Genomic DNA, 27,192 nt, shown 5'->3' on the forward strand with positions numbered 1-27,192 from the left:
AACACTGTATGCACCGTCATATTCATTTAAGTGTTTACAAAAGAAGTATCAAGCAAGAAAAACAGTCATTCGTAAAACAGAAGTGCCTCAATGTCTATAAAATGTAAAATGTAGACATAAAGTTGTTGTCGAACATATTTGTAGAGACGTTACATGATACATTAAAGCCAAATGTTTGGAAATAATTTACAAATAATAACAAGCATTGCACTGACATTGCGATTTTAGGTGCACTTATCAATTTTAATGTAAAAACGTGATTTGTACTAACGTTTACAAGATTTCCTGTCAGTCAATTCAAGTCGGAAACCGCTTTCACATGAGCATATATAGCTCCCAACAGTGTTTTCACAGACTTGATCGCAACCGTGACTTCCTGAACACTCGTCAATATCTGCAATGATAATAAAGGAAATACTATAAGTTATGATCAATCAATACTTAAGACTACCTTGTCAGTATAAATTAAGAACGCATAGTACAGGAAAAACATACGCCCCGTCCGAGGATCAAACTCACGATCCCGCGATCCGTAGACCAACATTTTACCTACTGAGCTAAGCGGGCCGGTGCGACGTAAATGTATTTATCTGACTTATCTTACTCTTAATGCTTGCATTTAAACATACATTAAACAAACGAACATGCCCGTTTTTGTGAAAGATACGAATGTAATGGATTTTTCTAGCGCAAATACTCCATATGACTTTGGAATATGTTTGGGATCAGTAAGGAATGGGGTTTTGTGTACCATTAAACGGCTTAATAATACTCAATTGCTGATTGTCTTCGTATTATTATAAGCATGATTATGCAAACATTCATATATACACTGCTGTAGCTTTTATTACCGACATGATGTGTTACTGAAACGTCCCTGTTCAAACGTGTTGTTTAAATGATACATTTATTGGTGCTTTGGGATTATAGAGTTTATTTAATTTCGTTCACATCAGCCGGTACTAGTGGGCTTGAGGTATTTAGCACATTTAATTTATCTGTAAAGAAAAGACTCGATCAAACAGAGTCTACTATTGTATCGCTGTTTTCTGATTCCAAGAATCTTCAGATTTTTTTTCTAATTCGTTTGTTTCAATTTATGCTTAACACTTTAATGTTCTGTATAAAAATAATACCTTCATTTCTATGATAATCAATTTACTTGTTTAATAGTTTATATTATAATTACCGGTACATTTTTCTCCCTTTAAAACAAATCCTTTTTGACAGGTACAAGTGTAGCTCCCTTCTGAATTGACGCACTGTTGATCACATGAATTTAATTGTAAATCATCACATTCGTCTATATCTGTTAATGCAAAAAATAAGTATTACTTGGCAGATATTATAAGTATTACTTTTTTAATTCTTACTTTTTTAATGGTAACATGACGCCATACCGATCTTCTTTGGGTAAAACTTTCCAATTTGAAAATGCTTATTCACATAATAAGATGCATATATGAATACATGACATAGTGATTTAAACCAATATGAATGAAGAGTTTAAAGTAAAACTGTATGAATGAAGATTTTAAAGTAATTCGAAAACGCACCTGACTTTAACACATTGACAAGATTGTAATTTAATGCTTAAATAAAGCTCATTTATCCTTTGGAAAAAGTGAAATACCTTGACACTGTCCTGAATTATTTCTGTAGCCCGACTTGCAGGAGCATGTCGCACCTCCTCGCAAATTTACACATATCGTATTTTCTTTCTGGCATGTGATCTGTCCAGTGTCGCATTCGTTGATGTCAATATCACAATTATTTCCAGCCCAACCAGCATCACAAATACAACCTTTAGAAATAATTGTACCATTCTATCAATTATTGACTGTACAAACATCGAAAAAATATGTGATGAATACCGAATTCGATAACACGTAATCTCAAAACTACAACATACAACTAATTTTAAATAGCTATGTAGGCCATAATTATAATAATCACGCCGAAGGGAATGCAATATGCTTACGAAAGAGAACTGGTTTTGCTTGATAAATTGTATTGATGAGTTTAAGACGTTCATCATATCAAAATGATAATTATTTTACACCATTTGTCGGTCCCTTATTTCTATACAAAACATCAAAAACATGGAACCACATGGAGCATGATTTGACCCTATATGTGACTGACAGAGACTAGATTCAAGGTGGTACAAGCTGTGATATATAACAAGTTGTATTGATAGAACATGCCTTGGAAATAAAACTGATATGAAAAAAAGAAACCATATAGTGGCACAGGAACGAAAAACAGTTTTACACGAAGTAAACTCCAAAGCAGTTTATATCATAAAGTGTGCATAAAACTCATGTTTAATTGAACAATTATGTTACAAAAATGCACCAAACTGTTTAAGCGTTTTTAGCTCGAAATCAATTGTCGGATCAATATTTTAATAAAATTTATGAAATGTTTTTCTTACTTAATATGACTTATCCATACAAGATATCAAACAACATGCTTTGAAATGGTCAAGTCGAAACTTATAGTATAAGTATAATACCCAATTTTATATGTTATTTATAAGCACTAAACGGTACTTTTCTAATTGTGTTTCTTGATATGAAATCTGAGGTATTGTTTTTATTCCCATTGCTGATAAAATTTTGTGTAGGCACAAACAATACAATTCACTAATTTAAATTAGGACTACAATAGTTTCAAGGAAAACTGTATATCATTCTTCCAACTGTTTAACTTTTTATTCATTCCGTTAGAAGGATCAATAAATTGTGGTAAATACTGGTCATTTTTAAATGATTTATCACTTTAACTTATGTGAAGAAATCCATAGCACAAAAACATGTTACTTTTGCAACGATAATATATTCATATCAATGTGATCATAATTAATCCGATATAGGTATGAAAAAATCAGACAAATCGCTTTGCAGTTAAATTTTGAGACGGACCTGCATGTATCAGATGCATAGAACAATGGCATAGTGTGATTGACAAAATAAACTAGAGCTATCACTAAAGGTGATGAATGTACCCCCCGCATGCACTGACACAGTACATTGCAATTTGACGCACACAAGACTGCATAATTATGTTGACTGTATGTATATAGACTGTATGTATACAGTATAGTAACAAAAAACAAAGTCCCATAACTATGCAGAATATTTATCTAAAAGAATGTAACATGCACCATGCACAACTAGGGTTTGTACTGATCACTTGTGTGAAATTTCATTAAATTGTGTGCAAGGGTTTGGTAGATTAGGCACGCACAAGATTGCATATGCAGACTGTATGTACATAGTATGTTAACAAGAAACAAAGTCCCATAACTCTGCAATTTTTGAAAGAACCTAACATGCCCCATGCACAACTACTGTTGTTACTGATTACTTGTGTGAAGTTTCATTAAATTGTGTCAGGGGGATGAGGAGAGATGGTGCGCACAAGATTGTGTCTATGTATATAGTATAGTAACAACAAAAAAAGTCCCATAACCCTGCACATTTTTTTTCTGAAAGAACCTAACATGCCCCGTGCACAACTACTGTTGTTACTGATCACTTGTGTGAAGTTTCATTAAATTGTGTCAAGGGGATGAGGAGAGATGGTGCGCACAAGATTGTGTCTATGTATATAGTATAGTAACAACAAAAAAAAGTCCCATAACTCTGCAATTGTTTTTTCTAAAGAACCTAACATGCCCCATGCACAACTACTGTTGGTACTGATCACTTGTGTGAAGTTTCATTAAACTGTGCCAAGGGGATGAGGAGAGATGGTGCGCACAAGATTGTGTCTATGTATATAGTAAAGTAACAAAAAAAGAAAGTCTCATAACTCTGCAAATTTTTTTTCTAAAAGAACCTAACATGCCCCACGCACAACTACTGTTGGTACTGATCACTTGTGTGAAGTTTCATTAAATTGTGACAAGGGGATGAGGAGAGATGGTGCGCACAAGATTGTGTCTATGTATATAGTATAGTAACAAAAAAACAAAGTCCCATAACTCTGCAAATTTTTTTCCTAAAAGAATCTAACATGCCCCATGCACAACTACTGTTGGTACTGATCACTTGTGTGAAGTTTCATTAAATTCTGTCAAGGGGATAAGGAGAGATGGTGTCGGGGGGGGTACAAAAATCCGAAAATAGTAAAATAAAAAGTAAATATCATTAGTTGGAAACGTCTAAGAAAGATTAACGCAACATGCACTTTGCATTGTATTGTCTTTTGCATGAGTTGATAAATACTTAGTACACACCTTTAATTTTGTCACATGTCCCGTACAAACAGCTACAACTTTGCAAACAGTTTTTGCCATAGTGATAGTCATCGCATTCTAAGAATAGACAAAATGAATTTCAAACGAAAATTAGATGATTTAAAGTTTTTCCAAGGTTTAAATCTAAAGAGCCAACTAACTAAAATACAATATAAACGGACATTTACGTGTGACCCCTTACAATACAAATAGTACGTATTCCACATCAATATGTATAATTCTGAAAGTTATTTTGTAAGAGAAAGTTGTAGTGTATTTAGAAATTAGATAAGAGGAATTCAACAAATATTCAAAATTTGTTCGGTCAATTAACTTTAACAATAAGGTATAGATTCTTTGTAAACACCAGAACATGTTCTTCCGTCATTCTCAAGTTGTTTCCCAACAGGACAGTCGCATTCAAAAGAACCAGCCGTATTAATGCATGTAGCATCAATGTTGCACTTGTTTCCGACACTGTCTTCGCATTCGTTTATATCTGTAATGAAATTAACACGTTTTATTATTTTCTAAGGTATCGTGTCCATGCATCTTTGAAAAGCTGTAAAAACTTTGCGGTCAATTAAGCAATTTGAATAATCTATTATTTGTATTTCGATAAGGAATTGAAATAATAAGATGATTACCAGCTTTAAACACATTTGTAGAGCAAATTTGTATTAACATGTTACGATTAGTATTTTCTTGACCAGTAAGGCATAAAATAAAATGATGAGAGTTATTATTGAGATTATATTTATACTCCTTTCCATTACTTTGAACAAGGTAATATACTAATATACAAGGTCGAACTGACACATAGGCAGAGCAAAAATACATATTGACCTCCAGCAGTGACGTAATAGCATTTTGACGTCAAACAAATGCCACCAAACCCTTTTATGAATATATATTAATTGCACTTTTTCCGTTGCTGAAGTTCATAATAGAACAATTGTTGCCTTTGAGGTTCAGTCAATATCAAGATCACTTATAACACTTAATAAAGGTAAAAGCAAAAATAATTTTACGGCCGCTTTGTTTTTGTTTGTTTATGGGTTTAACTCTGTTTTTCAACAGTATTTCAGTCATGTAACGGCAGGACTAATGATTTCAGACACAATGTCGTTTATCGAATAGTCACGGAGAACATACACCCCGCCCGAGGATCGAACTCACGATGGACTGGTCCATCATTCAATTTAGGCAGCAACACTTATTATTTAAAGAGGTCTTATATTGTTATTGAATACCTGCACACGTCTCGTTATCGGAGTCCAAAGTATAACCTTTCTGACAACCACACACTGCGTTCTCCTCCGACAACACACAGAAGTGCGAACATGTCAAATTATTGAGTGCAAGGCACGGGTCTGACACTGCAATAAAATACAGAATAAAGAAACATTTAAGAATGATGAATCAAGCTTGAATATCTCATATTACATTACGCCAGATACTGTAAGCAATTATTGTTATTTATTCCTTGATTATTACAGGGAACTTCTCATGTGCAGACTCAATCAGAACGAATCCGCTATTATTGTTCTTGGTTGCATTCTTTGCTTCCAAAATATTTTTTACAGATTTTATTTCTATCTAAGAACATTCTTATAAACGTTTGTTCCACATGATATCTGTACATAGCACGCAACATTAAACAATTGCAAAAATGTAATTGTTTACGTCCCATAAGCGTTTCTGACAACAACAATTACTCTCATAAAAATCATCTGAAAACTACAATCAGTCGTAAGTTACAAATAATCATTTTATACAATTTTGAGCTGTTTACAGGGACCTTATTCTAAATTTGTGAATAATATGACTTTCGCAACAGCAATCTGTAACTGCCGTGAGGTAGCTGTAAAATACATCCACGTACTTTACATCAGTGTTGTTATATTTATTTGGGATCATTATGTCTATTTTAGTGTGATTTGATAGACTTTCACTTACGAATGTGCTAAATGCGTAACGTGTGTTGCAGTTTCTATTTTCTTTCCTCAAAAGACTCAAAGGATGTTTTAACATTTTTGTCTTTAAATATCACACTTCCTAATACTTACATTTAGCACAAGATTGTCGATCATCATTGAGAGTATAAGCAATATGACAGGCACAAGTGTACAGTCCTATATTATTAGTACACCGTTGCTCACACTTATCAGTTCCCAGTGCACACTCGTCTATATCTGGAAATCAATCAATCAATCAATTAATCAATAATGTTTCATACTTATTTTTTATATTGGCTTCTTTCTCGTTATTTTCGTATACTCACAAGAGAAAAATTAAATTGTGTTCAGATATTGTTTCTTTCACTGTTTAACATTTATTTAATATATTGCTGAAATGTTCATCCTTCATGTTTTTATTTAAAACACTCGGTGAAGCAATACAATATACCTGAGCAAGATGTTTCATTGGTTTTCGTATATCCGTCTCTGCAGCTGCATGAATAGCTTCCAAGTGTATTAGTGCATTCTTGCATACATTCATTCAGTTGTATGTCAGAGCATTCATCTATGTCTATATACATTCAAAAATAGCGTGGTAGAATTTAACTAATATTTAATCAAAACTAATAAATCATTTATCTTATTTTATAACAAATACAGAATATGAACTGAATCTGATTTATTTTCGTCACTTTATATGTTCTGAAAAATTATATTACTTGAGTGTTATCATAAAAAACACATACACCAATTGTTTTAATTTGAATGTACGTGGAATGCACGCTTTGGAAAAGAAAAGCAGATACACTTTTGGTCGTATGATTTTTAACGAAATAATAACCTTTAAAAACTTGTTTATAATTATCTACCTTCACAGTCCCCTTTCTCAGTTAAGTAGTATCCAGCTCTACAAACACAACTGTACGAGCCTAAACTATTGACACATGTTTTCCGTGGATCGTCACACATTTCAACGGATGCCTCACATTCGTTTATGTCGGCGTCGCAAGACACACCTTGCCAACCAGCTTTACATATGCACCCTTTAACTGGATCGCACCTATCCGCGCCGCGGCCAGTACAAACGCACGTTTGTTCGCAATTCTTTCCCCAGTAAGGCACTCCACATGCTTTAACAAAATTTAGTCTGTATAATCATAAGCTAAAAAGAAACTGGCACTGGTCAAGGACTATATGATGTATTGTTTGCTTTAATATGAATCTTTGGTATAGACTTGCATTTGTAAAGAATCACCTTAAGCCTTTCCTAAGACTTTCCGTAAGATAGCTCTTTCGCATGAAGAATTCTATACCTTATTTAATAATGTTTTAAATCCAGACCCACGTATGGCAATCAATTCTAAGCTAAGGTGTTGACCTAAACCAATAATTCTCAAACGATAGCTTAAATATAAAATTAGTCCTCCATAAATGCACGTCTGTTTTCTGCTCTTGATATCAGAAGTGATTAATGTCAAAATGGTACGTCTTCACTTTACTAATAGTCGCCTGAAATCTGTCTAGTAAAAAAAGTACAAGTATTGATATATACCGTCTTTCATTTAAGAGATTATCATCTGAAACAAATCAAGCTTACAGTAAATCCTGGACGTTGACATAACTAGATCAAAAAATTGCATTATCCTGTCAGGAATATTTTCATAAATACCTGTGCAAACCGCTGGTTCCTGGAGTCGATATCCCGTAAAACATTCACACTGAAAACTTCCATTAGTGTTTACACAATCATGTGGACATACACCTCGGCTGCATTCATCTATATCTAAACACGAATTATACCATATTTCAACAACACATTTTACGACATCACAAATTTTCCTTAACTGGAAATAGTATAATGATACTCACTTCTTGAACAGTCAATGCAATTGTCCGTAGGTAAAGTTGTGTGTTAATATGTGATATACCGAAAATGCAACTTTATTCGTTATTTTTGTTCAAACCCTATTTGTTTTACGTTATTTTTAGTTATAAGTATCTCGTGCACGTAGATAATATCAAGGCTTAATTTGATTACGAATGTTATTAAATTAAACGGATAAATCATTTGCAACAGATGTCGAACGTATATATCGAATGCCACCAATTTCTCAGTACATATATAGCAGGATTTCACGCAAACAGCGGACAATCGGTATAATAGCAGTTTTGCCAATTCGATTGATACTTACTCAGTTCCTTTAAACCAAATACATGTATCCAGCAGGTATTATCGCAAATATCAATTTCTTATTAAAATCAAATTTCATGACAAAATGTAAAAAAATATGACTTTCGGTAAATAAGGTACATATGATTTGATGTATTTTGCATTATTTGTATTCTGCATATCAAATTGTTTGTACTGTTATCAACAGTATTTCAGTTATGTAACGGTGGGCAGGTAACATAATCAGTGTTCCTGGATTCTGTACCAGTACAAACCTATTCTTCGCAAGTAACTGCCAACTTCACCACATGAATCAGCGGTAGAAGGCAAATGATTTCAGACACAATGCCTTTTATCAGATCGCTATGAGAAACATATTGCCCGCCTTGGGATCGAACTCGCTACCCAGCGATCCGCTGATCTGCGCTCAGTCTATTGAGCTAAACGGGCGGGTTCTGCATATAGAATGATGGATTGATTCAAAATGGATTTTGTATATCTAAGGATGCATTTGATGAAAATTTATTGTGTATATCGATTGATGAAATCATTGAAAATATATTTTATATCAACGGATGCATTTGTTGAAAATGCATCGTGTATATCGATGGGGAGTATTTCATTTGGACAAGTATCCTGCTGAGGTTGCAATTATAAAAGGTATAACTATTTCAGGTAACGAAACAGATAAGATCTGCTTCCAAGGCATAAATATCACATCTACATATATTCGACCTAACTTTAACTAAATGGTTTGAGTGACGCAAAACTGCTTTAGTTTTGTCTTAAAACGTGTTCAAGATAAATGAATTAAATCTACCTTTACAAACTTTTTTTGACTCGTCAAGCTCATACCCATCATTGCAAAAACATTCTGGCTTCCCCTCAGCTACTATGCATCCACTCGTGTTTGAACAGGCATTCCTCTCAGATGCATTGCAACCTCCGTCTTTTGTGTAAAAAATGAACATTCATGAATATATGTTTATATATAAAGACCGCCAAACATCATAATGAAATATATTGTATACAATATACTGACCAGAATGGTCTATTTCACTAAGTTATAGATATAATGAAAAACAGATGGCGATACCTGAAACTTCAGTACAAGACCATGTTGCTGCGTCGAATTTGAACCCGAGATAGCACTGGCAAGCGAATCCCCCTTCGGTATTTTTGCATATTTGTGTACAATTATGTAAGGCCTGGTCACATTCATTTATATCTGAAATATGCAGTACAGTTTAACGCATTTGTTAGATAGAAAGTGTGTGTACATGCCTCCATCTTTTCAAATAATGCAGTAAGAATAAACATTAAAACCATTTTGACATAGACTAAAGAATTATACAACTGTTTCAATGTATAGAATGATTATAAGTTCAGCTGGTTGGGTTATGTTACTGTGTATAAATTTGACATAAGGTTGTTTTTCTTTCAGTCCAATTTGGCTCTGACAGTTTGCCTCTGTGTAGACAAAACGTTGTTTTCAAAGAACTTTTGTATACAAACCAATTTCCTTATTTAAAAAATTGTAATTTGTCCTAAAGCAATGAAAATGATCCTTCTTATTATGATAACTAACAATTTCCTTGAACATTGTGACAGTTTACGGCGATTTATAACACGTTCTTGTCGTTTCTAGCTACTGATTATTCTAATGTAGCTTGGTTCAAAAATTGATGCTAGTTTATAAATGCTTATACATGCAAATATATATTGTAGATACATTTTGTCAAAGCAATGACAACAAAGACATCTTACCTTTACATTTACTACTGTTTCTACTGTCAACTCTAAATCCATTGTTACAAGAACAAACATAGCTACCCTCTCTGTTAGTACAACTATGTTCACAAGTGTGGATGCCTTCAGTACATTCGTCCACATCTAAAGAAAAAATTTAGTAAAAGCAGTAGCTGTCTGTCAAACTAGATTTGGATTTGTATGTATTTGAGACAGAACATATACGTTTACGTGTGTTCCTTTTTATCAATTATTGTTTTCAATTACACCTTGTTTAAGACAGAAGCTTCTTCGGTAATGGTCTTTTTTAATCAACATCATGAGTTTAGATATTTCTTGTTGATAGCAGACAATGTTTAAATTAAGATATCCTTTGCTTATGTTTAACGTTAGAGAACAAAATTGATGGATTTACAAAGTAACAACAAATTTCAAATACCAATGCACTCATCCTCAGTGTTATCGGTAAAGCCCGCAGGGCAGGGACCACATATATATGACCTATTTTGCGCCTTTTGTTCTTCAGCTGTAAGAGAAGTGCAATTTCTCTGCAGAGAGCATGGGTTGGCTAAACATCCATTGAAGTCTTCCTCGCAATTATTACCTATATGAAAATGAAATAAAAGCGGAATTCATTTATTCTGGCATCGTTTAAATCTTATAGTGAAAATATTTTACAATGAACAGAAATATCATTCGTTTATTAAGCGACTAAAAATCAACACCAATATACATATGTCTTTTTATATTCTGTTGATGTTTGTGTAATTTTGACACTTTTTACTTATACAAAGATTGTCCAGCTTTAAATATTAAGGTCAAGAAAAATCCAAGGCAACACTACTGTATTTCGTCAGACAAGGCCACGCCCACTGACCTTCATATTGCTCACATGGAATAACTAATTACGCCAACACAGTGGTTAGAAGCAAATAGTTTAAAGCCTATGGTTTCATCAGACTAGTCAAACATTGCCACAGGTATGAAATATGCTTGACAGTTATATATTAATGAAATGTCACACACCGCTTTTCATTTACAAATAACAGCATTACTTATTCTTTGACAACAAGGGCCTGTCAACTTTTCTCAAACGTATTAAAAATGATAATACAGTTATTTCCTGATAGCACAGCAAATAGAGCATCAGTCATACATCGCAAGTAGACTAACAATCGGACCTGTACAAGAAAGATGCAGTCGAATGGCTTCTTCGATTGATTTTTCATTAGCTAGTACTCTTGAATTTTATCAAATATATGGAACAGGATAGGAGTTGGGAGTGAACATGCAAGTTGAAGTTGGTGCAGGGGCACCGTTTTAGAATGGTTAGTAGCATCATATAAAAGATGTTTTGGATGTGAACTAAATTGGTCTATTTGAGGCATGACAACCTCTAAGTGTAGATAAAATAATAGCCTACTGAAAAAAACTCTAACATTAGTGACAGAAAAATGGACTATAGAAAGTAAAACTCAATGTGTCAATCAAAGGTATCAATTTATCAATGCATCTGAAACATATCCGAAATGAGAGCTCCAAAAGCGCAATTTCGATGAGTGCAACTGCGCAAGTAGCTAGAAAAAAGTCCACGCCCTTCTTCGTTTTCGAATGACATATCAGAGAACTGTTGGTATAACAAGGTATGTATGTAAAGTAAACTAAGCAAAAAGCTTACCTTGATACTGTGGTTCACATACACACTGAGCATATTTAAAATGGTCACTATCAAGGCTGTCTACCCTCGTTTGGTTTGTGCAGTTTCCATGACCGCTACAATGTGTACAATGAACGATATTCACAACGAAAGCCGGTGAATAACGACCATGTTCATTCTTTGAAGAAACTCTGAGGATGTAAAGGAGAAAATCATTAAAGAATTTTATGAAATTTTGATTTGAGCAATTGTTTAGCAGGCATATCTAAACTTGACATATTTAAATTAAGAATTCTTTTTTTTCTGTTTGATTTGTTTAAATTCTGGATTACAGAATTGTTTCAATAATATCAAACATAGTGCTTTAAATTCATATAATTTGTAGATGTCTACATGTTTACTAATAATGCATTTTGCTTTCTCTGACAAAAAACAAAAATCCTATCATTTGCACCTCAAATGTCACACAGGTAAAGCAGTGGCTTATACATTTCATTTCAGCAAAGTGGCTTCCGGGGACGTGAGAGGTGTTACACCTTTCATTACCTCTTATGTACTGACTCAATCAGGTAGAAAAAATGGAAACTCCACCAACCGAGTCTGCTATAATTTTTTGGTTGCCTTCTTTGCTTTCAAAGAATCGTTTTAAGATTTTATGCAATTATAACGTTACATGTACAAACGTATATATGACTATATTACAATTGGCCAGTCTAAAAAGCAAATAAAGATACTATCAAGTGTTAATGGTATCAAAACAGCTTAATTTTAATCAAGAAATACGTTCCGGCTCCTTCTCGTATCAAAAATGCGTTCCAAAACTCGCACAGAACTGATGAATATATTTCGAGATATAAAGTATAAACTTGCAAGCTGACAAAAATCTTGATATTCCAAAATGTAAGATCTAATGGTGAAGTATTCTGTATTCCATTATTGCTATTTTTTTTCCCAACAATCTTTTTCCATTTGAACCAGACGACATGTTTCAACAAGCGTTTGGCTTAAGCTTCAAATTACGTCGACTGCCAAAGTACTTAACAGTGCTTTAAAAACATTTAAAATTGAAGTTAAAACTAGATAAAAGATATATTTTGATGCATTGACACCACCATATTATTCTTCCTTTTGCTTTATCATTTCATTTTTCCGCAAAGACAAAAAGCGAGCTCGTAGACATGATGTCGTGATAGAATTACAAACACATGATAAAAACAAAATCAAAAAAACTTGATAGATTCTTTAACTCTGTTTTTAATTTCAAAATGCTGAAAGCAAACCTTTGATTGGGAAACTGGATGGTTGTTTAAGCGTTATACAGAATATATAATCCGGTAAGTCGATCCCTCGAAGACGATTTTAATCGGAGTGTAGGTACACATTGCATTTTATAGACACCGCTTGTTATTTACACACAACCAAATAACGAATCTGTTATTGAAATATTTGTTCCATCGTTATATTATTAATTCTTAGTCTTCATCTTAAATGGAAACAGATAGTTTCTAACACAGAAAAAATAGTACTCGAAAAAGGTTACCGTATATAAACAGGGTCATCAGTTTCCTGAAAATATGTTATCACAGATGATGCTGGATCTATTGTAGCATTTACATTGTTCTCGAGAAAATGGATTTCATTTCCAGATTTAAAATTAATATTGCAAGATACATTTCGACCTTTCTCAGCAAAAGCGACGTCACATCCTGAAAGTGATGGAACTGTTACTTCTGAAACAAAGATAAAATGCAATATATAGAGACAATTATTAATTACTACATGTTTATATATTAATTATAAACAGTGCCTATTTACATATCAACGATAAACAGTGTGTACTTATTCTTCGGATTATAAGTTTAAATAACATGTTTAAGTATTTTACAATTCAAACCTATTAAAAGAGTCACGCTGTGTTAAGAGTACCTATGTCGATATTCTCCGACAAATGCAGGTATCATAATACTACGTTATATAAATTTCTAATTCTAATAAAAAATGCATAGTCTTATTTTGTTTCTAACTTTAATTGGAAACTTGCCATCTGCTAAATTTCTTTCTCTTGTGATGTTGAGAATTCAAAGGGAAACAAAGTCAACGATGAATACATTATCTAGTACCTAGTTCTGATTTTGTGGAGACAGACTCTTCTTTAATGCTACTTGTTTGATCAGCTATTTCAATCTTCTCTGTGAAAACGAGATCGAACACGCACTCGATATTTTGGGAACCATTACATGATTTTTCTGCTGCAGCTCTTTTGTCAGGATCAGCTTCATCAAGAAATCGCGGCACGTAGGAATCATTATGAAAGTCGAAGTGAGACTTATCTTCATCATATTTAAAAGCCGAATCGTTCGCATCTATCGACCCTAGAAATTTAACACAAACACGTTACACATCAAGATATTGAATGACGGTAATTATATGAATACGTAAACTGATGGCATAACTTTAAAAGTAGCCAGTAAAGGCGTCTTAAGTTGGTATCAGTTTCCCAAGTTCTTTTACCATTTCATATTTACAAATTTACTACTTAATGTAAAGTTGATTACTTTAAATTGAAATGACTGATTTAGTTTTAGTTTTACGGAGACAACGCTTAAAATGATACTCACAATATTTGTAGGTATCTACTGTGTGATGTATTTTTATAATTACAGTTGCAAGTGTGGTGTTAATGGTTAAACAGTAACAACTATGCTGATTTACACATGAAGGGGACACAGTTGTACAACTAGTCTACGGTTTTATTGAACGGTCCACGTGCATATAATTTATACTTAATACATATGTTACTATATATAGTAACAAAAATAAATGTGTTTTCAGTAGGTTATTGGTTTCACGCACTGATTATCACTTATCGGCCCGGGCCGAAAACTCATAATCATAATTCGCCCGGTGAACACGTGCGCGTGAAACCAATAGCTACATAAAACGTCATCATAGACGTCATAATGGTCTGTCAAAGGTCTACACGTTAAACCGTTATTTATCACAGATCTGTTAGATCTACAATGCTTTGCTTAAAATTAGTAATAAAACAGGACATGCACATATTTACTTTGGAGCCAGAGTTCCGAGTTTTAACAGTGTTCGAGTATGCGTTGTAAAACAGCATGATTCGCACCAATTTCGACGAAGTTGCGGGTTTCTTCTCAGTGAAAATGTTATGACTGCTTTTTATAAACATAGATCTAGATATCTAGCTATTGTTAATAAAATTGCAGTTTTTCTTTCATGAACTGGCTCAAATTATGTGTTGTTTCACATTTTTAGAATGGCGAACCATTGATGAGTTTGATAGATAGATCTAGTATCATACATTACGAATTTACTTAGCTCCTGACCGACAAGAGATCTAATTTGTCTAAATGTGCAAGAATAAGTTTACTGTAGTACACTCACTAATGACCCCAAATTGCTTTCGGCTAGATTTACGAACAAACACAAATTTTGAGACAAAAGTACCCCAAACTATTTAGCCACTGAAATCTAACGACAGGAGTTGTAATTCTACCCCCCTCACACCCCCCCACCCCCTCCGACCCCACACACACACTTGAGTAGTGCAACAAATCATATGTATTAAAGACATTAATACACGCAAGAGCCTGGCCGGGAGGTGATAATCGGCCCGAAATTCATAATGGCCCGAGGTCTTTTATTCATTTTCCGGGCCGATTATCACCTCCCGGCCCGGCTCTGTCGTGTATTAACCTCTAATTAAACGTATTGACATGAGCAATATTTCCAGTTTGATTTGTAATTCATGTATTAAATACGCTGTCAATTGTAGATGATTTTATTGAACAATCGTACAATTAGCCTATAATATGTATTATGATATTTATGTCAGTACAGTTTACATCAAAGAAACAATGCATCTACAATAAATTACGCTCTAATTTCAACACACTTACACGTCTTGCCATATTCAAAAACTTCCCTTTCTGTAAGGTTTGCCCTCAAGACCGTTCCATTAGGCATTGTAAAATCATTGTCCGGGTTACCATCGTAGTTTCCAAGCAAACCACTGGTTAGACCTTTTAATCCTTTTGGAACTCCCGTATTTAACGACAGCATTCCAACATTTACTGATATATTTAGCGAGATGCCTAGATAGAGAGAAAATAAATCGTAATGACATTGTTTTACTTTTCAATGACAAATACAGTTTTGTTCACTTGTATTACTACTTCGTGTAGTTTTTATCCTCTATTTGGTTTACGTGAGGATAAATATACATAGATTTAATTAATAGAGTATTAATATAAAGGATTATCATTCACAATTGCTTCATCTTTTGTGTACGTGTTGTTTATACAGTAATACCTGTCTAAAGCAGCCAGTGTCCCATTTCCCAAAATGGTCATTCATTCAACAAATTTAAGCAGCCAACTGCTGTGAGCCGCTACTTTTTCTCACAACCTTAGCTGGCTGCTTAAAGACACCTCACAAAATAACTGTATTATTTTATATTTTTAAGATTGTAATTATATATGCTTTACATAAAGAAAATAAGAAATAACAAGTATCTAGTTACAAATTGACAGTGACATATATAAGGCCAAGACAATCTTTTAATGTCTAAATATATCATTAAATTAATGTAGTAGTATGCACAGTACTTGATGTGTTAAGGCGAGCTCAGACCACACATTGTTTCTACTGTGTAAGATGGTTAATATTTTAGTTTATAAAAACATACTAAAAAGAAAATGACTGAATAAGTTTGCAGATGAAGTTGTTAAAACACATTGATTCAAGGAGGCCTAGATTGTTAACCTGTCATGTTGTAGAATAGCTGTATTATACCAGTATTATCAGAATGTTTTTAACGAAGTTGATATGGGAGAAAAGAGTAGGTCACTAGTTCGTGGTAGGTCTTTAAGACAGTTTTCACTGCAATTAAATTGACACGATATTGATTGTAAACATTCATACCACTTGTAGTGAACACGACACTGACAGTCTCGTCCCTTTTGGAAATGATATATCGCCCTTCAGTAGGATCCTCCGGAGAGTAAACAAATGGGTTTTCGGGGTCAGTACTGTTATAGAACTGTTTAGTGAGATCTACGTTGTTTCCATATAAAATCATTCCTGCAACGTAGATAGAAATGAGATTTAATCATGGATTAAAATTGAACACTGGCTCCAGTCAAGGATAACACGTTTCACTTTATACCCTACTTGCTGTTAGAAGTAAAGTCATTTAATCATGCATTTTTTCACGTAAAACGTATAGCTCGGTAAAATGGCACTATGTATATGGAACACGCGGTAAGTTGAATTCCATCGTGCACCAGTTACACTGTCTTAATCATTCACATCACAGAGACACTCCCATGTTTAATGCTTTTGTCTATGTTACAGGAAAAGCTTAATCCTGCCAAGGCTACATTACCGAGAGCAAGTGTAAGAAGAAAAGTAAACAAACAAATTACAGAATATAAGTAAGAATTTAACAGTTATACAATAACACTCGAAATGATTAATGAAAGTCATTTTATATATAGTATTGAATTTGATATGATAAAGCGATATACCTTTGTATTGCTTATTCAATTTATTATAATATATTGCATATAACCATTCTAGCGTACACTAGTAGTTGAACGACGCCTGATTTATATCCTACATAAGCCAGTCATAATAAGTTTGTTATCTAGGCCGGAGCTATAGTAAGTAAGTTCATCCAAGTTCTTTTTCTGTATCTTTTATGAAAATATAAATCACGTGGAGTGTCTCTGTGATAAGGTAATGACACCTGTGCACAATAAAAGATAAATGTCTACATATTCAATATACATAAAGCCCTTTTACCGAATTGCGCGTTGTTGGTAAGAAATGCGCGACTGAATTTGGTAAGTATCTTTTTTCCATTCATGACAATGTCTTTTTAGTTTACCTATTAGAGTATAACATGTATACAGGCATTTTCTTTCTAGTCTGGTGCCAGTGGGTTGAACAAACGTTATCTACAGAACTCATCATCTTATTCTGGAACATTTTAGAATATATTATGAGACTGTCAATATTAATGAAAAAAACATTTAAATCTAATATCGTACCGGTCTTTGCCTTGTTTATTTCCACATGAATAGAAGCATTTGAGGAATCTTTAACAGCAAATGCACTGAAAACCGTCGCATCGGACACGTTACCATCTTGTTTGATGGCTCTTTCTGTTCTTGCCTGAAGGTCAAAAGTCAAGTTGTTTGTTCGAACACGTAATAGTGTATACTCTCCAAGTCCATTGAAAGTAAAATTCATTCTGTCTAGTGTTATGAAATGTGGATCGCCCCAGAATGTCCCTGCAACACAATGTCACAAAATATGATAAATAATGAGAAAGTTACCTAGATGTAGTATTAATCTATAACAAATTTAGTGCATAGTGTACAATTGTTTTCCCCAACTCAAACAATGCACCAATATGTACATGTATATGCACACATGAAACAAATCTACAGTTAAACGTAATATATTGTACTCAAAAACACGGACTGTCTGATATGATATAAAATATATATCGATCTACTCAGTACCACTCTTCTTGTGAGAATTTTGGTCTTGTTGGTTTTAACGTCTATCCTACACAATTGTACGTCATACAGCGATTTTTCAGTTTGGGACGGTCAAATCATCGCCCTTCTGTAATTCAGCTGAATGGCTTCCTCACATAAAGAATTCAACGCCTCTAGAAAGGCTCTATCCCACATCGGTGAGAGGCAAGTAATTTGAAGTCAGCTACCTTAACCACCCGACCACGGAGACTACTTTCTTGCAAAATGTCACTTCCCGTACCCGGCACTTGTAAGCATTGATATAGATTTTAAATGCGACTGCTATAATATTCATTCTCAAATATTAATAGACCAACATTTCTTCGAAGGATACGGTCACTGTTAATATTGCATCAATAACTACAACTGAAAAAATGTCAGTCATACCAAAATCGTATGATGAAGATATATAACACGATCCAGTTGGTCTTAGCTCGTAGTACAAGTTGCAATAATTTGATTTAACACAACATTTTGTTTTCGGGATAACATCATTTACAATATGATCCAAGGGATAGCGTGGATTGAACAGCTGAAATCCCCCAGCTAGTGGACGTTCATACTCCCAGAGCCAAGTTCGCAAGTCATAGCAGCAAGACTGAAATGACAAAAAAAAAAGAAAAAATAAACAACATAATTTTTGTAGAGCATTTCTTCAACAAAACTGTATAAGATGACAAAGAAAATGTATAGATTCGCTGTGGCAGTTGTTGTTATATGCATATCTACATATGACCATTTAAATATATACACGTGTCACTTGAATATTGGGTAATGCCATTCGAACTACTTATAAGTATTACAAACCTTTCCGTATTTTCCGAAGTTTCCCGCATGAAGCATATCTACACAGTAATGTGAAATATCTTTCCGCCACCTGTGTAATCCAATTTTCCAAAACCATGGATCAAATCTAGATAACCATATATCACATGGACATTCTGGGGTCAGGCTTGCAATATAATCCAGGTGTTTCTTATCTTCATAATTCTCATTATACCATCTGATACAATCAACAGCATCGTTTACAACGCTTTGTTGATGCAATGGCCGAAAAACCAGTCCAGCAACATCTGTAGACAAAGCAAGAAAATCAGAGATAGTACTTTTTTCTAATATAAGATTTGGATTTTAAATTACACCAACATTTCTTGGGATCAAATGGCAGCTGTCCAGTCCTTTCGGTCATAGAGGTCACAAAATATTGAATAAAGCTATTTTAATAAAGTTTTTCAATACATGTAAGAGACATTTACGTCTGTGATAAAAATGATATACATTATATAGAAACACATATTCAAAGCAAAGACTCTGATAGAGTTTATCAGGTTTTTAATATTAACTCTCAGAGCAAAGCAAGATGCATAGCATGTTACCTGTTTTGCATTTATGTATTATTGTTATCTTACCATCTTCAGAATTAGGCACGTCTGGTTGTAGGTCCAACTGCAATACTTGTGACGTAAAAGCGTACGGGTGTGTGAAGGACGACAAAGAATCATCAGTATCTACCTGCACACCTACCCATACCGGAGTGTCGTTAGAGTCATTGTCAACCCATTGCATCAAACCATGCCCATATATGTAAAACACATAGGTTGACTTTCCGTCAGACACTAGTACTGCTTGGAACGTCGATGTCTACAATAATCATGTTGAGAAGTTTTTGCTTAAACAAGATGTGAAATATTTTAAATACGTTTACAAAAAGTGTCGTTAACCTGCGTTACATACTCTTCTCTATGATCATAGTATGTGTTACAGAGTATAATATGTGCAGTCAAAACGTGAACAGTTATATTTGTCATTACTTTACGACTTTAACCAAAGAAAATCATAATTTATTTGCTCTCATCAGATATTTACGTTATGGAGTATATGTGGCCAAAATATGTCTCATCACACAAGTCAAAATTTCGATGTATTACATAATATCTTCGTACCTGGTTTAATACAAGTCAGCAAAATGTTGCATTTTTCAAAGACATCTTAGATGAAATAACGTCATATAAAGAGACTGACTTAACATTGTTAAAGAATGTCACATACCTTACTAGTGTCGAAACCTATTCCTAATGCTTTTGTTTCATGCCAAGTTGCAATCAAAATGAAGCTCGCCTCATACGAATTCAGATCTCCAAATTTTACTACAATATTTTCAACATAAGAAATCAAATCAGCGTCGTCCTTCATTCTGTTGTATGAATTCAAAATGTCATATGATCTGTAGTAAACAGGACCAGAAGTCTTTTTATCAATAGGACCGTAAAATGGGGCAATGATGGTATTCTGACCAATGGTCAGTACACTGTCCTTATTCTTTGGTGGTGTAGGATTCGTGTACTGATAGTCAAAGCTAACAAAGCCGTAAGAGCATACCTGTAATAAAAAAGAAAAAATATATGTTTCAAGGAAAAAGATAATACGATTGCTTCTTGATCGCGACATAAGTACATTTACATTTGAATACAACATGTCGGAAATTACTTACATATAGATTTGTGCGAATTTTTCCAGAAACTGGCATTCCAGGTGGAAAAAATATAGTTGGTCCACATACTTCTGTTTCCTGTATATAATAGTCACCTTCGCCGTATCCGTATGGTAAAAGTGGCACTGATTAAATATATGAAATATACAATGTTGCAAGTGTTTGATCTAGAGGTTAGTAGCTGTTATACCAGCTATATCAGTTTTATCACTAAATTTATTTCATGATTTAATACTTCGTTTTCCTTATTTTCCCTGGGATATTCGCATGACAGACGGATGGTCGCGATAAATAAATAAAGATATTCTAAAATATTATCACAAAAAAATTTAAAACGATTCTTTTGTAAATTTTGCTAATCTATTTTTTGACGGATTGCTTTTTAACTTAGACACAGGTAAGTAGTATTCAATTGCAAACAAGTGAGGCATAACAGCCGGGGAGTCTCAATTACTAAATATAAGATAATATCAAATATTTCTTAAAGAATTCAAATCGATTCTTTTGTAGAATTAACTAATTTGATTTTTGACGCCTTGCTTTTATCTAGATACAAATAAGTATTCAACTGCAAACAAGGGAGGCAAATGACTTACTTTTATCACACTTCTTTGTGCGAATGTCATATATTCCAGTCATACATGCACAAACAGAGTCAATGCACATTGAATCCTCCATTAAACAATATTCTTGACTGATGCAAGGTCCTCCAACTTCAGCTGAAGAAAAATCATCTTTTTAATATCAGGTGGCAATTTGACCAAAACACGCAAACGCGATTTCCGAAATTATTTCATCCAAACACAATGACGTAATTAGATTGATTTTTTTTGTCACCAAAACATATGTCTCCCAACTACGTATTTTATTTTTAGCTCTGATGGTCGCTTCGTAAAGCGAAACGAAACGTAACGGCGATGTGCACAACTAGGCTTGATGCTGATCACTGTGAAGTTTTGTCAAAATCTATCCAGCAGTTTGGACTGTGAAAGCCGGACAATTTTTTTTCTATTTTTAGGTCTGACATCATTTTGTGAAGCCAAGAGGATTGTGCCGGCAATATGAAACGTAAGGCTTGGTAGTGAACATTCCTGTGAAGTTTCGTCGAACATTTGCCAGCAGTTTGACTTGTGAAAGCCTGACATGCTTAATGAGGACGGACATACGAACAGACAAACATACAGACAGACGGCGAAGGCAAAATACAATATGTCTCTCTAACCTATGGGGTAGACATAATAACCGAGACATAACCACTTTTCAATATATTTGAGGACAAAAAGTTCTAGTATTTGATTTCATATATTTTCGGAGAAAGAAATTGAGGCAGCGTGTTAACACTGAATCTGACGATATATTTCCTATTTCATTATGATTGTACAGGTTCGCCTACGGCAATTCGCCGAAATACATATCAAAGGCTAATAATGGTTTTTGCTATGTACAGAGTATATATAAAAGTCTATAACTATTTTGAATTATTGCTTCCTATGTTAAACAAAACAAAAATCTAATCAATAATATAAAACATCACGAAAATTGTCTGTATATTCCATGTAGCTAACTTAGAAAGTGCACAGTGCTATACTGTAACAATGTCCGATCCTGGATAATGTAGTCCATATATTAATACGTTTGAAATTAATGGATTTCCGCTTTGGTAGTGCAAACATATTTATTTTTCACTGTGGGGAGATAAATCCTGAACACTGTCCTGTAGCAATAAGCGTTTTTACGCTTGGAAAAAAAACACATTTTTTTTGTAGTTTCTAATCCTTTGGAATGAAAGGGTCCACTAAATATATGACGAATCCTTGTAAAAGTGGTACTTGGTGCCACGGAAGCCTTAAAATTAGATATTATTACTGTCATTGATAATTGTTTTAATATACTGTCTCTCAAATTAGTCACAACTTCAAACTAAAATTACTGAACTATTATAACACGTTTAATTTACTTACATTTAGCTGCACATGTGGGAGCTTGATTATTCCATTTTCCATTTTCTCCACATACAGTCGTTTTGTCACCAACCAGGAGAAAATCTTCCTTGCAAGTGAACGTTATCTTAGCTTTGTATTTTGTTCCTTGGGAATCATCCATGTTACCATCGATTGGAGCATTAAGAACCCCACAATCTTACGTAAAAATATACATTATATACGCTGTAGATAAATCAGTATCATAACTAGATACTTGCATAGACACAAGACACACTTACCATATCACACCTTTGTTGTACATGCAACTACCGAAGTATATTCATGTGTTAATTTCATGCATATCTTTATGTGGAACTGGACATAACACATGTACCTGGATAACGCTCTTTTTTCTTCTAGTGTAGTTTATATTAAAAAATGTCATTGTATAGAATATAAATGATGTTACGATCAAAGAATGTTAAACATTACTCTTATTATATGTAGATAGTTTTCTGTAAAACGTAATGTCCTCATTTCTTTATACGAACTTTATTTGCCGAGTTTCGCATAGATACGTCACTACGTTCTAAAGGTATTGTCTCAATTTTATTATTTTTAGAATAGTATATGCAATAAATATAATTAGCAAATAATCAAGGCCTTCGAGTTGTTTAATGTCTGATTTACCACGGTTCAGAGTTCAGATGCGTGGGCGTTAGCCATAGTGGTTAAATACTGAAGCATCTGAACGATGAACCGTGGTAAATTAGACGATAAATAACAAGAAGATCTTGATTGTTTTCATTCTGACATGCTCATTGATATATTTCAATAGATATTATACTGGACGTCATTTACGTGAGGAGTAATGTATCGAACGTCATGCGGCAATTTGACGTCATAATTGACGTCACAGTGCTCTCTTGCCGGTCCGCGCGTTGTTTATCGCAGAATATATAGAGCTTGAGTTTCCTCTTTGTTTAACTGGAAATCAAATCGAGCCATGTTAGAATATTGAATATATAAATAGGAATACCCGGTTAATTCGATAGGGCTTCGTTGCCGCCTTAACAAAAACCCTTGTGTCTTTTATTCCTATCTAGGAATTTAGCCAGGGACAGATTATTTCAATATGAATGAGAATAATTTTAAGATATTATTTTGCAAAACATTTAAAATGTTCTACTATTAAGTCAATAGGTATCAATAATATTACATTTACCAATCAATTTACACGTTGGTCTATTGCTCCAAACCCCACCATTATCACATGTAATAGGATTGTCTCCATGGATTTCATACCCAGTATCACAATCTATATTCGCATAGTTGCCAAAAACAAATTCGTCTTTTCTATCGGTGTCAGAAACATTCCCGTTTTCAGGCGTAGGATCCGGACAGACTGAAAACAATGCATGCGATAAATAACAGCCAAAATTAAGAACTAGGCTCTTGAATTAAAAGAATATGATGACAACTTTAACACAGGATGAATAATTTGAAACTTCAAGGGCATATTTTCGAGAGAAAAACATTACAAAACTGAATGCAAAAATCATAAATCATTCCTACCTTGGACTTGACAGGTGACGGATTCATTCCATCCAGTACTTGTACATATAACTACTGAAGAACCTTGTATATCATATCCGTCATCGCACACTACTGTAGCAGATGATCCAGTTGATGTTCCAAGAGATGTGTTAACTTCCCCATTGGCAACGGAAAAATGGCCGCAATCTAAACATAATATACAATGTTTTCACACTCATCTCTCATTCAATGCATTTTTCTTACGGTGCCGACTAGTCGACTAGGGACATAGCTAGTTTGAATTCAACGAAGAGTTTGCTGCCGACAAAAGTGGACATCTGTTGCCAGATTTTTAAGGCCACTAACTTAGAATCATTTCTCCCAGAAGGCTTTGAGTTTGAAACCTGACTGGTAAAGATTTCTTTCATATGAAGAAAAGAGTCATCAAGCCGATTTTCGGAGTGTCGTTGGTTTTATCAGGTATTAATTATTGCCTTAAATTATGCCTAGATAGCATTGGAGGCCTCGAACCTCCTATAACAGCTTATATGACTTGTGTAGGCATGACAACAAACCAAACGAAAACAAATTATGTCTTTACACATTTAGTTGGAAAAATAATATTTTTACATGGATTACTATATTTCCGAGGCAGAGAACTTCCCACATCTGGCTAACAGTACCTGTGGTAAGGATTTCCTTCATAGCAAAAATTTGTTCATGAGCAAACCATGCAACAAATCCTGAATTTAAGTGCTTTTATATCTTTCTGTTGCATTTAAACTTGATTCACAAATAGAAAATATTTAACGATTTGATGTGTTCTACCTGATGTATCACAACTCGGATAATCTGTCCAAGTACCATCAGCTTGACATCTTATAGTAGAGATTCCAGTTAAATTATAGCCACCCTCACATGCAATTTCCAAAACTGTACCATATGTCGTTTCAGAGCTGTTTGCAGAAGCCTTTTGAGGTACAGGATTACCGCAGTCTGTGGAAACAAAATGCATGCTTTCTATAAATATTATTATATATTCCTCTGGACAGTTTTGATGGACCTATCACAAAACCTGCTAACTGTTGAAGGAATTAATGGAAATTGCACTATAGATTTCAAAACCATAAATCGATATGTTGAAGCACTGGCACCAGAACAGAAAGAAAATGCCTCTATACATGTTATACCTTACCCCTAGGTATTCTATAAGAACCATGGTCATGAACGGGAAAATATACTAACCCGTTTCAATCGCGCATTTAATACCTTAAACACGCAGTTCGGTAAATGTGTACTTTGGATATCAAACAAGTGGTAATTTATCTTCCATTGTGTACCGGTCACATTCCTTCAATACATCTTATCTAAGAAAACCAACGCGTAGTTTATAGTTATTTCAACGTTACACAAAAAAAATTGCTTGACGTTCCCTGGTGAAGTTCCGTTCTAGATTACAAAACCATTCTGATTGTCTGTTGTGAAAATGTATGTCAATCGTTATTTTACTACACGTGTTTGCAAAAATGTGAAAATGAAGCATAAAAGAGTAAAATGAATAAAATAAACAGAACAGATGCAGACCAATGTACGTTTTCATTCATCATTTCGAGTTTTGGTGTAAAATTGTGATTTTTTAAAAAAATTCTGATTTTGTTTGTTTACATATCGCCAAACATGTGCACATTGCCGTGACCTCTAAACCGGATTTCATTAGGGAACGTCAAGCAAGTTTTTTCTGTAACGTTGACGAAAGCATAAAATATGTTGATAATCTCAACATTATGGAATATTGAGACAATGTGACTGGTGCACGATGGAAGATAAATTATCGCTTGTTCATTATACTAGGTACCCATTCACCGAACTGGCATTTACGTTGAGAAATGTACGATTGAAACGGGTCGGTATATTTTCCCCTTCATGACCATGGTTCTTATGGAATACCTAGGGGTAAGGTATAACATGTACAGAGGCATTTTCATTCTGTTCTGGTGCCAGTGTGTTGAAGAATTGATAAATGCAATGTGAAAAGAAATTGATCCGATGTATCTATATAAATAGAGTCATTTTTAAAGATTCTTACCTACAATTTCACAATCAGGCCATTCTTCCCAAGTTCCGTTTGCAAGACATGACACGAGTGTGTTAGCAGTTGGAGTATATCCTGTCCAACAACTAATGACGGCTGTCTCACCAAAGGTTGTTTTATTATCAAGCAATGATACATCAGCAAAATCTGGTTCAGGATCACTGCATTCTACAAAACAAAAGTTAAAAAATTCTAACAGACTAAAATTTTCATTCTCATACAAAAGATTCAAATAAGAAAATGATAATGGTATTTAATACTGTCTCAATGCAATTAAAAGTAAAAGCAACGATTAATAAATTCTAAATTAAATTCATATGATGTTATATACAAACCAGCTATATATTATACAGTTACAACTCAATATCTCGAGCTCGCTTATCTCGTTATTTCTCGAAGACATTTTTAAGTCCCGTCTCGAAAACATGTACATAAAATATCATAGTATGTCGAAGTAAAATACTCGATCCTTTGAAATTCGAGATATGTAAGTTTTACAAATAAGTTTTATACGCTACATAAAAAGAAAATAAATTTACAGCCTTAAAAAATAGATCTGATTTAATTACCTATGATTTGACAGACTGGATCATTTGTCCATGTTTCATTTGATTGACATGTTATAACAGATTCGCCAATCAACGAATAACCGTCATCGCACCATACCATTGCCACTGTTGCGTTAGTAGTGGATGTAGTGTTTATGTTACCATTTGATGGTTTAGGATCACCACAGTCTACGTATAAATACGGATTGAAAAGAAACAAGAAAATGCTAGAAATTAACTTTCAT

General features: G+C 33.9%; 1 protein-coding gene across 2 annotated transcripts in view; it reads right to left on the reverse strand.

Annotated features, from left to right (window-relative positions):
- Positions 1 to 238: 238 nt before the first annotated feature.
- The window catches only part of LOC123542051 (uncharacterized), a 62,585-nt gene continuing 35,631 nt past the window's right edge, over positions 239 to 27,192 (reverse strand). For both annotated transcript variants that reach the window (XM_053530841.1, XM_045327684.2), the window contains 32 exons: positions 26,969 to 27,136; positions 26,394 to 26,567; positions 25,136 to 25,303; positions 24,347 to 24,514; positions 23,997 to 24,176; positions 22,811 to 22,987; positions 21,446 to 21,568; positions 20,850 to 20,974; positions 20,408 to 20,737; positions 19,768 to 19,999; positions 19,166 to 19,431; positions 18,746 to 18,956; positions 17,864 to 18,106; positions 16,734 to 16,892; positions 15,710 to 15,904; positions 13,904 to 14,155; positions 13,324 to 13,513; positions 11,805 to 11,974; positions 10,566 to 10,730; positions 10,145 to 10,270; positions 9,474 to 9,605; positions 9,198 to 9,326; positions 7,877 to 7,990; positions 7,077 to 7,337; positions 6,656 to 6,778; positions 6,316 to 6,441; positions 5,500 to 5,625; positions 4,614 to 4,745; positions 4,247 to 4,324; positions 1,634 to 1,804; positions 1,190 to 1,309; positions 239 to 394 (listed from right to left, as the gene is read on the reverse strand). In XM_053530841.1, coding sequence (XP_053386816.1) covers positions 267 to 394; positions 1,190 to 1,309; positions 1,634 to 1,804; positions 4,247 to 4,324; positions 4,614 to 4,745; positions 5,500 to 5,625; positions 6,316 to 6,441; positions 6,656 to 6,778; positions 7,077 to 7,337; positions 7,877 to 7,990; positions 9,198 to 9,326; positions 9,474 to 9,605; positions 10,145 to 10,270; positions 10,566 to 10,730; positions 11,805 to 11,974; positions 13,324 to 13,513; positions 13,904 to 14,155; positions 15,710 to 15,904; positions 16,734 to 16,892; positions 17,864 to 18,106; positions 18,746 to 18,956; positions 19,166 to 19,431; positions 19,768 to 19,999; positions 20,408 to 20,737; positions 20,850 to 20,974; positions 21,446 to 21,568; positions 22,811 to 22,987; positions 23,997 to 24,176; positions 24,347 to 24,514; positions 25,136 to 25,303; positions 26,394 to 26,567; positions 26,969 to 27,136 — 5,462 coding nt within the window. In that variant the 3' untranslated portion in view covers positions 239 to 266. The remainder of the gene's footprint in view (positions 395 to 1,189; positions 1,310 to 1,633; positions 1,805 to 4,246; positions 4,325 to 4,613; positions 4,746 to 5,499; positions 5,626 to 6,315; positions 6,442 to 6,655; positions 6,779 to 7,076; positions 7,338 to 7,876; positions 7,991 to 9,197; positions 9,327 to 9,473; positions 9,606 to 10,144; positions 10,271 to 10,565; positions 10,731 to 11,804; positions 11,975 to 13,323; positions 13,514 to 13,903; positions 14,156 to 15,709; positions 15,905 to 16,733; positions 16,893 to 17,863; positions 18,107 to 18,745; positions 18,957 to 19,165; positions 19,432 to 19,767; positions 20,000 to 20,407; positions 20,738 to 20,849; positions 20,975 to 21,445; positions 21,569 to 22,810; positions 22,988 to 23,996; positions 24,177 to 24,346; positions 24,515 to 25,135; positions 25,304 to 26,393; positions 26,568 to 26,968; positions 27,137 to 27,192) is intronic.

This window comes from Mercenaria mercenaria, chromosome 19 (genome assembly GCF_021730395.1).
Source record: "Mercenaria mercenaria strain notata chromosome 19, MADL_Memer_1, whole genome shotgun sequence".
NCBI lineage: Eukaryota > Metazoa > Mollusca > Bivalvia > Venerida > Veneridae > Mercenaria > Mercenaria mercenaria.